The 17,947-nt window shown below is 37.0% G+C and overlaps 1 protein-coding gene across 1 annotated transcript; it reads right to left on the bottom strand.

Annotated features, from left to right (window-relative positions):
* Positions 1 to 8,929: 8,929 nt before the first annotated feature.
* On the bottom strand, positions 8,930 to 14,816 carry LOC145132145 (disease resistance protein Roq1-like). Its single transcript, XM_079066821.1, has 5 exons — positions 14,087 to 14,816; positions 12,504 to 13,587; positions 11,743 to 11,952; positions 9,991 to 10,782; positions 8,930 to 9,903 (listed from the first exon to the last, which is right to left on the bottom strand). The coding sequence occupies exons 1-5, from the start codon at positions 14,710 to 14,712 to the stop codon at positions 9,358 to 9,360; spliced, it is 3,258 nt and encodes a 1,085-aa protein (XP_078922947.1). The 5' UTR covers positions 14,713 to 14,816; the 3' UTR covers positions 8,930 to 9,357.
* Positions 14,817 to 17,947: the final 3,131 nt, after the last annotated feature.

The following is a 17,947-nucleotide window of genomic DNA, read 5'->3' as shown; positions in this document are numbered from 1 at the left end:
ACCAAGCTTACAGATTTTTCTTACTTTACGTACTCAGGATCATTTGCTTCATTTATAGCCAACATCCATGTCACAACTAGCAGATTAGGGCTAAGATTCCTATCCATGTACAAGATAGTTTCCTTGTGTAACTATGCAACACTACGTTTAGTATAAATCAAACTTCAATGTTATCTAAGTTTGTTCATCCCAAAAATTGTGATTCAATTCGAAACCTCCATGTGTAAGCCCAAAACCTAATCCGATAAGCTAAGTTTATTCAACTTTGGGCCTTAGCCTAAGCTTTCTCGGCCCAAGCCCCTATTTGGGCCAAGGCACTCTTATTGGGCCCTGATGGGCTGATAACCTCTCAAATTGGTCCTTTTGGGCCGAAAACTCTCTTGTGGGCTCTAATGGGCCTAAACCCTCATTTAGACTTTATTTTGGGCCAAAAGTCATCCTTTGGGCCCTATTGGGCCTAAAACCTTATTTTTAGCATCACTGGGCCGCAATTCACTATTGGACTTCCTAATGGGCCGAAAACTTTTATCTAGTATTTTTTTGGGCCGTGAGACCCTTATTGGGCCTTATTGGGCCGTGAAAATTATTCTTAGAACATAATGGGCCAAAAACCTCTAATAGGTGTTATATTGGGCCGAAGACTCTTTCACTTAATCTCATGGGGTCAAAAACTCATATATGGGCCATAATGGGTCAAAAATCTCTTTTGGTCCCTCTCCTTAAACTGAAAACCTTTATTGGGCCAATTTCACACCTTTTGGGCCTATTATTGGACCGAAACCCTTCTTGGGCCCAAACCAAGCGAAATAACCTATATAGACCGAAAACCCTTGGTGGGCCTAAGGTGTTTTCGGCCACCCTTGAAAAACCGAACCCATTTTCCCTCTCCCCTATAATCTGATCGGTTTTTATAAAAAAAAAAAAAGAGAGAGAAATGTGGTGGACAAAAGGATTGCCACCACAACATTGAACACCATGTTCCCATGCAAATTGACCACCATGCATCAAGGTAAAGCAATATTGTCTAACATACTTCCATGCCCCATCTCTTCTCTCTCTTTCTCTTTAATCGACCAAAGCCTCATCCTTTCTCACCATTTTCATTTCAAAAATTCACTCTCACCTCATAATTCTCTCAAGCATCCATTACTCTCTCAAGAAGATTTCGAGTTCCTCATCAACCAAGAACGATTTCTAAGCTCCTAGGTAAGTTCATGTTGAACTTATTTGCTTTGTTTCAAGTTCACATTAAAAATCCTTCCTCTTACAACTCCATTTCGTGTATATGCTCCTTAGAACCTCCATGACTTCGAAAGTTCCCTCAAGGAAGCAAGCTAGGACCGAAAACCTTCTCCATCTTCCTCTACAAACCAAAAAATCCCCAAGGTGAGCTTCATACCCCTTATTTTCGAGTCTTCTTCTTTTGGGGGAGGATACAAGTCTAGTTTTGTGTAAAAGCGTTGTATATGTGCATGTATTTGTGTGTATGTATGTTTAGGTGTGATGAAATGTTGATATTACATGCTTATACTACAAGAACTCAAGATTTTGTTAAATCTCAAGTTGTTGGAAAATAGTTAACTTGGTATTTTGTTAAAAATGAAAACTAGTTACTAGGTGAAAAATGGTTTCACTTGATGTATGTTAAAAATCACAAAAAATATGTCCAAGAATATGTTAAAACAAATTTTTGGTTATCAAAGTTTGAAAAATGAATAAATATGAAAATGTACACTCAAAATGGTAATTTTTGAATATGTAAATTTTTGCTACAAATACTTGTAAAATGGGCCGTATATGGATATTTTGGTAAAAATAGGCCATTTATGAATATTTTGGTAAACATGTGCCATTTATGAATATTTTGGGTAAAAATGGGCCGTATATGGATATTTTAGTAAAAATGGGCCATTTATGAATATTTTGGTAATAATGGGCCGCATATGGATATTTTGGTAAGAATGGGTCATTTATGACCATTTCGGTAAAAATGGGCTATTTTTGGCAATTATAGTAAAAATGGGCTATTTTTGGAAATTATAGTAAAAATGGGTTATCTTTGGCAATTATAGTAAAATTGGGCTATTTTTGGCAAATATAGTAAAAATGGACTGTTTTGGCAATTATAGTAAAAATAGGATATTTTTGGCAATTATAGTAAAAATGGGCTATTTTGACATTTATAGTAAAAATGGGCTATTTTTGACAACCATGGTAAAAATGGACTATTATTGACAATTATGGTAAAAATCATAATTAGTTCCAACTTTAAATATCTATAAAAAGAGTTTTATAAATAAATCTACCAAAATGGTGACTAAACCTATTTTTATGACACATAAGTTGCACGTCATAATCTGTCTATCGTTAAGGTTTTAATCACTTCTAGCGAACTGTGTAAAATTACGACAAGAATTATTGCATGTCATAAACTGCAGTCGTAAATATACACTAGTAACGTTATTTATAATATTAAATAATGAGATTCAATGTTTGCGTAAATTCTATTAAGGCTCTTGTGAGACACTCCTTCACCGTACCTATTCTAGTGTACACCGTAAGTCCTGTAGTTATAACCAGAGTCTCCTGGAGGGAGAACGTGATATTGTGTATAGATCTATATGGGGTTGACGCCCCCACACCTGAGCTGTTCGCTACAGCTAGACAAGCCAGTCTAGGGTGACAAATATCTTAATAGAAACCGACGCCTGAAGAACGTCAAGACAGGCGCATTAGTCATATTAGTATGGTTATAACGACTCACATAGAGAATAACAAAATTACATTAAAATTTACGCGGAATATACACTCTACTCGTTTTATAGACTATCAAACTATGTGTGTCTATTTTGTAACCAATCTCACCACTCCGGTCTTAGGATTTTAAGACCACAACTTAATGAATAACAGAAAATATAGGATTTTTTGCGAACACTCTCAAACTAATTTCAAACAAGGAAAACAAAGAGCACACATACAAATATACATTATTTGAAACAAGACTCACAAACTATTTTTACAAAAAATATTGGATTTTCTGGAGTTACAAACTATTACAAAGTTTTCATATAAATATGATTATGAACTCACCAACATTCTATGTTGATGCTTTTCAAAACGACTTGTATTCTCAGGAACACAGTGAGTAGGTCTTTTCAACTATGGACTTTGGATAGCTATTGCATTTTTTAATTATCATACATTATGTTATTTTGGATGTATTTTCATGAAAAAAAACAAAATTGTAAGCAATGCATGTTGGTATCTTTAATGTATGATGATGATGGTTGCTACGTTTCATTCATATTCAATTCTTATGATATTACAAGATGAAGTCACCCATCCCCGGACGTTTACGCCATCCTGGTTCGGGGGTGTGACAATCCATCATCTGTCGCAATTTGAATCGTATAGAGAAGTTGTTTTGGATCCACTTTGGCATAATCAGGAACTCGCTGCTCTTTATCAGACTCATACATGGGATTTGGTTTCCCTTCCTCCTGGTAAACATGTGATTGGTTGTCATTGGGTGTATAAGATAAAAACAAAGTCTGATGGGTCCGTTGAGCAGTACAAGACCAGACTTGTGGCAAAAGGGTATTCCTAACAATACGGTTTTGACTATGAGGAGACTTTTTCCCTAGTGGCAAATTTGAAGATAGTTTGTACTATGATTATGGTTGCATCCGTCTGATAGTGTAAGATCTTTCAAATGGATGCAAAGAATTCCTATTTGAATGGACCTCAAAGAAAAGGTTTATATGTCTCCTCCCCCAGGTGTTCACCACCAGCCGGGTGAAGTTTTTCGGCTTCGCAAAGCCTTATATCGTCTCAAGCAAGCACCTCATGCTTGGTTTGAGAAATTCTCGACAGTAGTTACCTCTCTTGGATTTTTCCAGAGCAATCATGATTTGGCTTTGTTTATCAGATGTACGAGTGCAAGACGAACTCTTTTGTCCTTCTATGTGGATGACATGATTATTACTGGTGATGACCATGGTGGTATTGAGTCTTTGAAGCATGATCTATAAAGGTGCACACAAAAACTAGTTTCACTATTACAAATCGGATCCGATCTGAATTCGGTTTCGGTCAAATATAGTTTTGACCAAACTGGATCGGATTAAACCGGTGACCGGATCCAAACCAGTTTGACATTTCAGACTCAAACTTGGATTTACCACCGGATTACAAACCGGATTCTACGAAAATCGGTTCCTAAACTGCCTAAAAACCACTAAAAACCGGCTCAAAGCGGTTTAAAATCATATTCAGGTTGTTGACCGGATCAGATCGGATTTTGACCGGATCCGAATCTGATTTGACTGGATCGGATTGTTGAACGGACCGGATCGGATCAGATCCTGAATTTGTGCATCTCTAATGATCTAGCTCATCGATTTGCTATGAAGGATTTGGGCTTGCTACATTATTTCTTGGGTATTGAGGCAACTCAATCTAAGAAAGGGTATCTTCTTTCTCAGTCTAAATACATCTTTGACTTGTTTACACGGGCGTGTCTCTCTGACAACCGCACTGCATATACTCCTTTTGAAACCAATGCACGTTACACTCCTAGTGATGGTGCCCCTTTGCTAGATCCGAATCTTTACCAGACTATTGTGGGGAGTATGGTTTATCTTACAGTTACTCGCCCAGATATAGCTCATGTTATACATGTCGTCAATTTGTTACTGATCTTACTTCTGTTCATTGGGGAGCTGTACTCTGCATTTTGTGATATCTTCGTGGCACTCCGTTTAAGACCCTTTGTTTCCTTCATTATGGTCTCTAAAGTTACGTGCCTATAGTGACGTTGATTGCGATGACGATCGTTACGATCGTAAATGCACCACTGGATTTTGTGTGTTTCTTGGATAGTCTCTTATTTCAATGAAGACCAAGAAATAACTGGCCGTTAATGAAAAGATTTCTATGCTGTTGTGTCTCTAGATCTTACACGGAGGCTGAGTATCGGGCTATGGTTGTGACTACATGTGAGATTATCTGGTTATGATCACTTCTTGCAAATATGGGGGTTCACATTTCTCTGTCTACTCCTGTGCATTGTGATAACAAAAGTGCGATACAAATTACAAAGAATTATGTTTTCCATGAGCGGACTAAGCACATTGAGACTGACTGTCACTTCACCCATCATCACCTTCAACTCGGGACCATATCGCTTCCGTTTGGTCCATCAAACTTGCAGGTTTTTGATATTTTCATGAAGGTTCTGTCGGCGTCTTGGTTTCATTTTTAGTGTGACAAACTCTCAATGCTTATTGTTATGGCATTGTGAGTTTGAAAGGGGGGGGGGGTGTTAGCCCATATATTTATAGGCTCCTTTTTATCTAGCCCATTAGCCTTAGGGTTAGGGTTTTAGTATTTATTCTAGTTCTTGTATTATAGCCTAATAAAATTTTCCAATGAACATCAATCTTTTCTACTCTTACAATATGAATAATGTTCAAGTATGTAACATCCCATTTAAAAAATAATAATAAATAATAAAGCCGGAGCCCCGAGAAGTAATTTTATTATTATTATTTTATGTTGTTATAGCCAAAATCAAATAATAATTAACGGGGTGTTGGTTTCGGGAAGCCAAATGTCACGATTTAGAGTCTCGGGGGTTAAAGTGTAATTTCGGGATTTGTTTGAAAAGGATTTCAGTGGTTAGGGTGTGTTTGGCAAATATTATACCTAAATTGTAATGAATTATGAGAGATGGGGGTTAAAATGTAACTTCCGGACCAATTATGAATAGAATTCTGATGCTAGGGGCTGTTTGGCAATTTCTTTGGACTTGTGTTGAAAGGAATTTTAGAGTCAGGGGGCTGGAGTGTAAATTTTGGCCTTGCTTTGAAGGAAAATGTGAAGGGTGGGACTATTTGTGGCATTATGGAAAAATGCCTAAAGGCGTCGGGTATATAGGGAATAAACCCTAACCCTATCAACCATTATATGCAGCCGTCACCCTCCAACCTTATACCTCCCTCCAGCCGCCACCATTCACCTCTTCAATCTCCGACGCCGCTGCTACCTCTGACCACCAATGCCGGGAACAAGAACCGGTAGCGTGAGCCACCGAGCCGCCGCTGTAGTCGTTGCTGCTGCCTTGCGCAGTCGCTGATGAAGTCGGAACCGACGATCTCCGCCACCCCGCTCTACCTTTCTTCTTCTTCTTCTGCCTTCTGCCTCCAGCCGCACGCACGTCTCACGATGGTCGTCGACGTTTCTCCGACCACCGTAGCCTTACTGCGACGCTTCCGACGTTGCGTCGCTGCTATTCTCGTGGAAGACCAACCGTCGCCGGATGTTAATCTGTTGCGGCTGGCAGCCTCCCCGGTCATTGACGCCGCCACTGCCACTCCGTTGAAGACCAAGATTCGCCGCTTGCCACCGTGAAATAGTGGCTGAGTTCGAGGACTCATGAAGCTGAATTGTTTTTGGGTGTGTTTCCATTATTAGTGTGGTGTTATTTGGCCGGAACTCTCGAGAACAGCCACCACCACCACCGTGAGGTGGTGTCTGCCGCCATGCGCCACCGCCGGCCACCACAAGGTGGCTGTGTGTGTGTGATTAGTTTGTTTAGTGTGTTTATTTTGGGATTAGAGTTTGTAAAATGTAATCATGAATTGGAATAATGAAAAAAGAACCCTAACCACCACCGTGAGGTGGTGGCTGCCGCCACCGGCCGCCGTTTCGGGTGGCGGTGTGCCTCGTTGATGTTGTGATTCGTTTGGGATGCATGAAACCCTAGTGGGCCTAATGAGGCCATAATGGGCCCAAGGAAACCCTAATTGACCTAATAAAACACTTAACCCTAATCATCATTTCATGTGAAAATCCTAATCTCACTCGGGCCTTGAATTGGGCCATTCTTTTGGGCTTTGGTAATTGGGTTATTAATGGGCCATCCAAGAACAAGCAACTAGACTAGAATAATTTAATGGGCTTTAGGGTAAGGCCCATATGAGGGTTTGTGCCAAATTTGGAAAATTGGGCCGTAGATGGGCCATAATTTGGGCCTTGATGATTATATGATATTGGGCCATTGGAAATGCCAAATGTTTGGACCGGACTAAGTAGTTGGGCCTTTAATTATGACCATGTAAAGGTTTGGGCCCAATTTAGAAAATTGGGCCATATGTTGGGCTTTGGCCCATTACTTGACTTTTGGGCCTTTGGAGTGTGAGTTGGACCTTGAGCTTGGAACCCAATTATTAATTGAGTTTTGTTTGATGTTGGCAGTTCGGGAATCTGTCAACCAGTAGCTGAAGTTTCATCCGCAAGACTTTAGCAGTGCCAGGTGAGTTATCCTCACTATATCAACATGGTCTAGGGCACCAAGGCCGGCCCTTATATGGATTGTATTCGGATTATTGCATGTTATGCTTACTGATTTACATCCTGGTAGTTAGGATGGTGATATGCTATGCTTTAGTGACCCGGTTGGGTTGGTATCATGATATATAGGATGATGCTATGTTAGTGACCTGTTAGGTCGATATCTTGAGTATAGGATTGTTGTTATGCTTTGTGATCTGTTAGATCGGTTTGACTGTTATATATATACATGCTAGTGTTATATGATATCTATGTACATATGATTGTCCTGGTTATAGGATGATGTTATGTTAGTAACCAATTAGGTCTGTATCCCGGTTATTGGGATGTTGCTATGATTGGTGATATGTTAGATCGGTTTGACTGTTATATGAAATGAGCTAGCGTATGATATTTATGTGCACATGTTTGTTTGGTTGGGGGTTGGGTTGAGGCGGTCCTGCTTTGTGCTGTAGGCCAACATACCTAGGGCGGTCCGGATAAACTGAAGGCCCTGCAAAGGGATTCAGTCAGGCCGAAGGCATGACGAGCGATCCGGATAGGCTGTAGGCCCTGCGAGGCGGTCCAGACGTGCCGAAGGCTCGGAGAGCAGTCCAGATAGACTGAAGGCCTGCGAGGCGGTCCAGTCAGGCTGACGGCTCATTATGCATGTTGTTCTGTATTTGTTATATGATATGGTTATATTTGTATGACGTTAGTATTTTGGGGGAACTCACTAAGCTTTGTGCTTACAGTTTCAGTTTATTGTTTCAGGTACTTCAGATATCTCGGCAAGGCGAATGTGTGACCGTACACATCCTCGTGTTTTGGACTTATGGTTTCTGGGATACTCTGATATTAAACTAATTTGAAAACATTTTGTAATAACTAATGACTTTTGGATGTTTGAAAAAGTTTTAAATTGGTTTGATTTTTTATGGGTGTTACAAAGTATCACCAACATTAACAAGTTGATAAGAGATGGCCTTTAATTCTTGAGAGTATGCGGAGATGTGAGGAAAACATCAAGTTTCATGTTGCTGAATTGGTGTTCTAAGTAGCGAGCTCGATAATTCGTGTTGTCTTAGAAAGTACCTGCAAGTATTTCCCACACTTGTTTGGCAGTGGCTTCGTGATGTAGAACTGTGTGAAAAGGAGATCATTCGAAATAGTGTCATACATCCATTGAAGTATAATGGCATCAAGGTATGGAGTCGTGGGGGGTTTGAAGGAATGATGTGATCAAATACCGCACGACAATGAATTTTGAAAAGTGTAGCCCGTGGAGTATATTGCCCTTTTTCCATCCTCAAAGTGATTGAGATGAGATTCTTTATGTTTGAGACCGACAACAAGGCGTATTTTGTTCTTAGAAGCCATTCAAAGGAAGGGAAGAAGAGATTAATAATGAAAGGAGAAGGAAGAAATTAGGGTAATTAGAGTTGGGAGGAGGGTGCCTTGATTAGCAAGGAAATAGAGAGAGAAGAGAGAGTGTCGTGTGACTGCCCGGTCGAAAAGGATGTCGAGAAGAAAAGAGACATCAGAGAAGAACATGACCGGAGGGGTAGGGCTAGAGATCGGCGTGACACCATGAAAGTCATAGAAAACTTTGATGCCTCTCTTTAATCAATGAGGTATAAATACATGAACAATGATTTCTATATGGAAAGTATTGCTAGCCTACGACTTATCTACATACATAAATACATGATAATAAATATCTAGTCTAATAACTTTAAACCGTTCCGGTTGCCACCCCTATTGATCACTAGTTCCAAAGTCAGTGCCATAGTGGGCACCCCGATCACCGGACCCTCCCTATACCCATGTCTAGTGGGTGCTTTGCAATATCTCACATTTTCAAGGCCAGGCATAATTTACATCGTTCAACGAAACTATATGCTTATTTATGCATGCACCACTGGAACCACAATCCAATGTAATAAAACACATCCTATAGTACATAAAGAGCACTCTCAACCTCGGCCTAAATCTTTATCACTCAGCCCCGGATCAACTAATACCCTACGCCCGCGACGACTGGGGTGTTTGCCATATAATCTTGATAGAAGAATTTGGACCATCTTGGATAGTAAATGACGGTTCGCCATAATTGAGTTCCTGCTCGTAAAATTCTGAGAAGTCTGTTGCGAATTTTGTTGTTTGGACCTGAGCTTTAGATTTCCTAGGAACAAGCTTAGCTACAACATAACTGTCTATGTTTGTGTAAACTGAAATCATAGTGTAAGATGAGTTTGAAAATGCAGTGTGCCTCAATGAACCAAAGGAAACATATCCTACAAATGTCCTCATTCCATCAGATTCAGGCTCCACTTCATTTGACATAAGCCAAAATGGATAATAATTAATTACCCCCTGCTTGATAACTATATTAATTTTCGGAGAAATGTCTTCTGTGACCACACATATTAAGAACCCGCAAAAGTCACTGTACCAATCATCTGGAAAATGCAGTGTAAATGTGTTCCTCCTAAATAGTCTACTTTCAAATTCCTTTGGAATCTGACTTTCAAGAATGACAATGATAAAGTGATCCTGAATAGCATTTCCCTGCCATGGAAATCACATTCAATTATGATTCTTTTGGTAGGGTAAACATAACAAAGATTGAAATTCAAAAGGTATGTAGAGCCAAACCTGGAGCACGGAATGTAGTAATATGTCACCACCACAATTGTTCCCAAACTGAAGTGAGATGTTCCACAACCATTTACAGTTTGAAACATCTCCACAGGTTTCAAGTGATGTACAAGAATCAGCCAAAATAACAGCTATACTTGATGGCAGCTCTGACAATTCTACAAGGCCTTGGCAATATGACACGTTTAGCAGTTTGAGCCGAGGAAGTTTCAAGCGACTAAAACTTAATAGTGAAAAGTCATTTCCTCTTAGATTGAGTTCTTCCAAGTTGGGCAACTCCCAATCAGCAGAGAAAATTTCTTCATCTCCCAAACTGCAAAAGCTTAGATCCAACTTTCTTATGTCCTTGAAAAAAAACTGCAACCCTATGTGGTTCATGTTGTCATGCAAACAAGGCTTCATGTTGTTACGAGGTAAACAAGGCTCCTCTAAACAACATTCCATAGAGGATTCAACTTCTTTCCCACTATTATCCAAATCAAGATTCCCTAAATTATCAATGTTCTGCTTCTGGATCTCTGAGATATTAAAAAGTTTGGGGCAGCTTGAGAATTCAAGGGTCTTAAGTTTCTTTGGTTGGGTAATGGGTGGAAACATCTCAAGACGGGGACAGTGTGCTATACGTAAGAAAACAAGTCTTTCCAAGCGTCCAATTGATGGATGAATCTCTTCTAAATAGAAACACCTAGTAAGGATGAATCTTTCAAGATTTGGAAGTCCACAAAAATCTGGTGTCACGATTAGGTTATGAAAACTCCAAAATTCAATGATCTTCAAATTTGGCAGAAACTGACGTATACAAGTTCAAACAAGTCAATATTGCAGGTATACTTACACACACACCCATATATATATATATATATATATATATATATATATATATATATATATATATATATATATATATATATATATATATATATATATATATATATGTCTCAGAGGATAAAAATGGACAAAAAAACTAAATCCTTCCATCTATAAATGGAAATCATTTGAATTATTGTTTAATTAACAATATAAAATTCACTTAATAAAAACAAAATAATAAAAGATTTTTGAACCTAAATGCATGATATCAATGTTTTATATGGTTATTAGTCAACAAAAATAATATTTAGATTGAAATCTTACCAAAATAATTATACAGCATTTATTTCAAAAAAAAAAAAAAAAAAAAAAAAAACAAACAAATTTTGGTCGTTATGTTGAGACAAAAGGATATTTATATGGAGGACGATCTTTACATACCATGGATGCAATGACTAATGTTTTCATATCATATCAAAGAAGTTATATTTTAATTACCAAGTTTATTCTTATTCATACAAACAATATTTACACAAAAAAAAGGTTCATGCTTTCAATACTCAATACTATAGCTAGTTATAAAAATATACTTCATCGTCTCATATTTATTGTACACTTTTGACTATTAAAGTTTTTATTATCAACTTTGACCTTAAATATTTTTATTTTAGTTATATACTACTGATTAAATTTATAACAATGAAAAGACATTTAAAATACATTCATTCATATATTTTGTATTAACTATTATATATCAAAAATAAAAATATTTAAGATCAAAGTTAAAGACTAAAGACTAAAGACTTCGAAAGTAGAAAGTAACAATAAATATGAGACGGAGGTAGTAGCTGAAATTGCTCAATGACAACATTTACTCAGATCGGACATTCATCATCCATCTTGTTTTCATCTTTTAATTAAAAATACAATAAGAATTACCTTATTACCCTCCCATAGTTGTTTTTGAAGGCCAGACCCCAATATTAGACAACAGAGCGTCCTTTGTGGAAAGTTACTAAGCAAATGAATTGCAATATCACATTGCCATTGAATCCACCTAAGGTTCTTCCCGTTTGCAACAAGTGGTAGATTATCCCCAAGTGGAAAAACAAAGAATCCAAGTCCGACTGCTTCAATCATATCAAGTTCCTATGATATAGGAACAAATTGTTTATATATATATATATATATATATATATATATATATATATATATATATAATTTTTTTTTTTTTTTTTTTTTTTTTTTTTGAGAGCTCAAAGATTCGTTAAAACTCAGAACTTCTTTGCGTGATTTTTTTTTTCAAAAAAAAAAAAAAAAAAAACGTTTGGAGATTCTTAGTCGCAGGTTTTTAAGCACTTTCGAAAAGAAATCAGAAACGTCTTTCAAAAATGTTCATACATGCATGTGCGCACATCTGAAATTTGCATATATGCACATTTTTAAAAGACATTTTTTGAAAAGAAATTCAGAGAATTAAATTCTTAACTAGTGATTGGTAGAAAAAATTGAAAAAAAAAATCAAGAATATAGTGTTGGAAAAGTTCTTAGGGTTTTACGAATATTTGAGTTGTCAATAGATCATAACTCTCTCTCTCTCTCTCTCTCTCTCTCTATATATATATATATATATATATATATATATATATATATATATATATATATATATATATATCATGCAAAGCTAGCTTAATTGTTACCGTCGTTGCATCCATAGAGCATATTTTTATAGCATCTTCCTTCTTCCAAACTCTACTATGCTTTTCAGGGTTGTTAGGGTGTTCCCCTCTAACAATGTGATGTCCCATTTCTTGCACCAGATCATGCATATCAAATTCTCCATCTTCTGAAATAGTTATGAGAGCCTTTTGTATCAACACCTTCACTCCTATAACAGGATGAAAACCACAAGCATCAAGTATCTCCATTGACTTTTCTTTGTTCTCCCACCTAAAAAAACAGGCAATATCAAGGAACAACTCTTTCTCAACCTTTGTAAGTCCATCAAAACTGAGTTTTAGCTTTCCCACAATATCATCATTTGGGATGTCTTTCAATCTGGCTAAAGCACTCTTCCACTCGTCAATATCTTTGTCACACAGGAAAGGACCAAGAACTGAAAGTGCTAATGGGAGCCCACCAACATAAGAAACCACTTCTTTTGAAAGCCGCTCGTAATCTTCCTTAGGTCTGTTATCTTGCGGTGAAAGCTTGCAAAAGAGCTTCATAGCCTCATCATTGTTTAATAAGCTAATATTATGCATCACATCTACTCTGTGTGCATTTAATAAATGCACATCTCTGGTTGTAATAATTATTCGGCTTCCTTCACCGAACCAATCATGTGACCCAGCTAATGCTTTTAATTGGTCGAGGTGATGGACATCATCTAGAACAATCAAGACCTTTCTACGGCGTAACCTATTATCTATCAAGGATCTTCCTCCTCCAACTTTGTTTACTTTCATTTCTGAAAGAATTTTTTTTTGCAACTTTTCCAGCCCATACCTGCTTGATTCCTCTCGATTATTTTTAATAAAGCAGCAACCATTAAACTTGCTAGAGATTTCTCTATAAACCGAAGATGCAAGAGTAGTCTTACCACCACCCCCAACCCCCCATATTCCAATCATGAGAAGACCGCCTGACTCAATTTGTAACTCTGATTTCAAACTTTGCCCTCGTACGGCCATTCCAATCAGGTTTTCATCTGCTCTTGAAGTTAGTGGATACAATTTCTGCGAAATTTCGACGACAATTTGTTTGATGCCTTGTGATTCATGCCTACACGATAGACGTACAAGGACAATTAATATATGCCCACATTAACAAAAGAGGTAATTGGTCTCATGTTCCATGCAATAAAGAAAACGGAGTCCTAATCACGTTTTATATTTTACATTTAATTAGAAAATGTAATGTCAATATCACAAGTACTTTGTAACAATTTTCTTGGGAATCATCAAATAGTTTCAAATATAAAAATGTAAAGAATGATGGATTTTTTGTTGTAGCTTGAAGCAAGGTGTTAATTATGGAATTAGAACTAGAACTTAATGAAGTCCATCATAACTTTATTTGAACCATAAACCTGGGTTTGAGATATACTTGAACTTACCAAACTGGTCAATTGATCTAGTTAAAGCCTCTCCTTTTTAAAGGTCATCAACACCATCAACAATAATTAAAACATTTATATAAAGAGCGTATAAGGTACAAGTATAAATATGTTGTAGAGCACACATCTAAGTATAAAAAGTGCAAAAACATTGAAGTAAATTACCCGTTGGCAATCTGCGTGGTTTCCCATCCAGAAATGTTACTTGCCTCCACAAGTGCTTTACTCCATGATTCAACCTTGGTCTTGTGCTCCAATTCCTGTTTGGCAGCAGCTTCTCTGTATTTTCGATTTTGCTTGAGCGGTGCAGAGAGCCATCCCCAAGGGTCATCAACAAATGCTTGTCCCCAAGATTTAATTCTGTTCTTGTTCTCCACCTCATGTGTGTCAAATGCTTCTTTGTATTTTCGTTTTTGTTTTCTCACTTCAGAGGGATCCACGTCATAAAATATGGGCATAACAGTTTGCCCTATCTCATTCCTGCATTTAATGATATGTGTAAGTTCATCCAAGCACCAGGTCGAATTTGCATAGTTTTTAGAGAACACGATGATGGCAATCTGCGATTCTCCAATAGCCTTCAACAGGGAAGGGCTGATCGATTCTCCCCGAGCAAGTGTTATGTCATCCTTGTAAGTGTAGATCCCCTGTTCTTCGAGAGCTGAGTAGAGATGATCCACAAAAGTCTTGCGAGTATCTTCCCCTCTAAAGCTAAGAAAAACATCATACTTCCATGACTTAGAAGAAGAAGAAAATTTCGGGGCGGAAGGAGAAGATGACGGAGATGCCATTGATGTGTTGATTTGTTAATCAGTGTATGTAGTTTGAGGCGCACATTAATGAAAAGATCCGTGCATATATAGAGAGGGATGTTAGTTTCCAGTTTCCACTCAACTTCCAATCATATAAAATCTCAAGAAATATCTTATCACTTGACTTCTTTGATTTGTTAAGATAGAATATATGTGGTGAGAGAGATAGGTGTGAATTTCCAATAAAATTCCATTTTAACAAAAACTGATAAAGAAACGTATCACTTGACATTTTCGGTATAAAGCGAGTTGATTTTACATTATTAATATGATCATTATAATCAATGATGTTTTTATTTCAACATAAAGTAATGTGCTTCGCAATTCTTACCAGTATCGTCATGGTAAATTTTTTTTTCCGGCAATATATAGCAAGTGCTTGCAATATTTTCATCAATTATTAAGCAATTTGCAACATAAAATTATAAAACAATACCGTAGCACAAGCTGTTGTCATTTCATCATCCACGCTATCTGCCATGGATACCAACATGATTTTGAATTTATTATAATTATTTAAGAGGTTAAATACCAAACCATTTACCTTTCTTTGTCCCGTAATATGCGGAAATTCCACTAGTAGCAGTTTTCTCTCTCTTTTAAAATCATGTGTTGCTGTCTGTGGGAGGAGAATCCAACAGACCTGTACCTTGTGCATTAGTAGCTTGTAACTCCTGTAATTCCTGCTTTAGTAGCTTGTACATCCTGCTATACTTTGACTTGGTTGTGTGGTTCATCTGAATTGACATAAAGTCTGAAGCAACTTATGTTTATTGTTTGTCATGTGGATGAGAAAAGCAAAATTGCTATTTGGATTTCTTCATTAAAAAAAGAAGTTTAAACACCATGATGAGTAAATCTTTTTTTTAAACAGAAATTTTTTTAATTGGAATATTGAAAACATTTTTTTTTGAAGTAGCATTACTTAATCAATATGTGGAAAGCAGCGCACAGAATGAAACTTTATATTAGAATATTGAGAAAAAAAAATATTATGAACAATAGACTTTTTAATAGGATTACAACAACAAATTATACTACAACGACCACCAAGGGGGATCCAATGTATATTGAGTGGGGTGTATGGCCCACTTGGATGTGGCCCCCATCATATCATATTTAATAGTTAGATATATAAAACTTTTTTTAATATAAACATTGAGGCCAACTAAATGACAGTCGGCTCCTTCACCGGTGAGGTTAGGCCTGACAATCGTGTTGTGTTTGAGTTGGCGGATCGTGGGTTGGCAGGTTGGTGGGTTAAAACATACCAACCAGAAAACGACCCATTTAATTATACAGGTCATGGGTTCACAGGTTGATGGGTTCGTGAGTCATATTTGGGTTCGTGTGTTCATGGGTCAAATTCCATAAATAAAATTGATAATTAAACATGAATAAATTTTTGATACCAACATATCCTAATTTTAGAAACTTAAGTGTTAAACATCCAAATGAAAATTAAAAACATTCATGGAAACATGTCCAAACTAAAACATTAATATAAACATAGATAAATTCAATCGCAGCGTCGACGTCGTTCGATAATGATTTAGTCGTTCATGTCGTCGTTCTCCGTGAGTTCGTTATGTCGTTCATCACAGAAGGGAGACCGGGAGAGGGCTTATTTGATTTTGTTTGTGAGATACTGAGATTATTTATGGCAAATGCCAAGTGTGTTGCAATGCAAATTAGCAAATGGTTACCCACGAGTCAAATGGTCAATGATATCGAGTATCATATCCTACTATAAAAAGTATAAACTGTATAGTGTATAATAGTTAATACATTTTAAAAATATATAATTTTTTTTTATTAAAGCTCTAAATGGGTTGGCAAATCAACACGTATATTTTTTGAGAAACACATATATGACCTGTTTAATAAACGGGTTGACGAGTTGAAAAACTCAACCCAAACCCGTTTATTTCGTGTTGTGTCGCTGGTCTTGTCGAGAATTGTCAGGCCTAGGCGAGGTACTTGGGGTAATATGAGTGATATTGTATCTGCAGCAGCTCTGCAACCCTCTCCAGTAGAAGAAGTGGACCAAACGGCTGCAGACTGTAATTAGAAGCGTGTTTGTTTTTTAGCATCTGCAGCAGCTCTGCAGACTGTTACAGATGTTAAAAAAATAAAATTAAACAATTTTATAAGCATAAAATAGTTTTTCAACACTGAAAATTTAATAATTCTAGTCTTAAAACATTGAAATAAAATTCATACAACCAAATTAGTCTTACAATAAAAACAATATGAAATAAAATTCATACAACCAAACTTTAATAATTCCCATTCCATATTTTGCGTCAACTGTTCAACAATTTCAGCCCCTAACTGGGTCATATATTCATAGTCCGCTGCAGTACCATGTGTTGGAATCTCATCTTCATTATCATTAACGGACACATTGTTATTTCGAACCAAGACATTTGGTTCATCATACCGTGCAAAATACTCATCACTCAATCCCTCCCTTCTTATAAAATTATGAAGCGCGAAACATGCAAGGGCAATGTTTCTTTGTGTAACCAACGAGAACGGTGCCATCCTCTTTAATATAGGGAATCGTGCTTTCAATACACCAAAAACACGCTCAATGACGTTCCGAAGTTTTGCATGTGCATGGTTAAATTTTTCTTTATTGGCTAATGCATGTCTTTAACTGAAATCTCCAAGCCAATACCTCACATTACGATACGGTGCCATAAAACCTCGAGTGTGCATACGCGGCATCACAAATATAATATTTATCTGTAAAAATGCCCAAAAAAACATGTAGTTTTCAAACTAAGATAAAGTTATTTAAATAACCATAAACTTACCTGATGGTGGAAACATGAATGGTGCGTGTAGATTTGCTAATGCTTCTAATAATATTCTAGAATCATGTGCTACTCCGTCCCAACCGGCCACAACAAACGTAAACATCATGTTGAAGTCACAAATTGCCAATACGTTTTGGTAACAATCACATTTTATCCTACTTCTATATAAATCTTGTTTTTTGCAAGGACAACAACATGTATCCAAGTGCCATCAAGTGCACCAACTGCTCCTTTGAAAACACGTCGTAGTCGGAATATTTGGATTCGGATTAAAAGAAGTTGGTACTATAATGTCGTGTGCGAAAAGCAACATCTTTTCCAACACTTCATAAAAAATTTATGAAATTTTTGCTTTGAGTGTGAAAATAAGTGAAAAAACGATGTGTGAG

Source organism: Lactuca virosa, chromosome 8 (genome assembly GCF_052849685.1).
Source record: "Lactuca virosa cultivar CGN04683 chromosome 8, Lactuca_virosa_CGN04683_v6, whole genome shotgun sequence".
Classification (NCBI taxonomy): domain Eukaryota; kingdom Viridiplantae; phylum Streptophyta; class Magnoliopsida; order Asterales; family Asteraceae; genus Lactuca; species Lactuca virosa.
This window is presented reverse-complemented; position numbering and strand designations above follow the sequence as displayed.

What these genes read in the sequence shown, in the direction of transcription:
- LOC145132145 (XM_079066821.1), bottom strand. Translation starts at nt 14,712, where the DNA reads ATGGCATCTCCGTCATCTTCTCCTTCCGCCCCGAAATTTTCTTCTTCT. An exon ending in AACTATGGGAGGGTAATAAG is followed by an intron (nt 10,783 to 11,742) that starts GTAATTCTTATT and finishes TGTATACGTCAG; the next exon opens with TTTCTGCCAAATTTGAAGAT. An exon ending in TACTACATTCCGTGCTCCAG is followed by an intron (nt 9,904 to 9,990) that starts GTTTGGCTCTAC and finishes TTTCCATGGCAG; the next exon opens with GGAAATGCTATTCAGGATCA.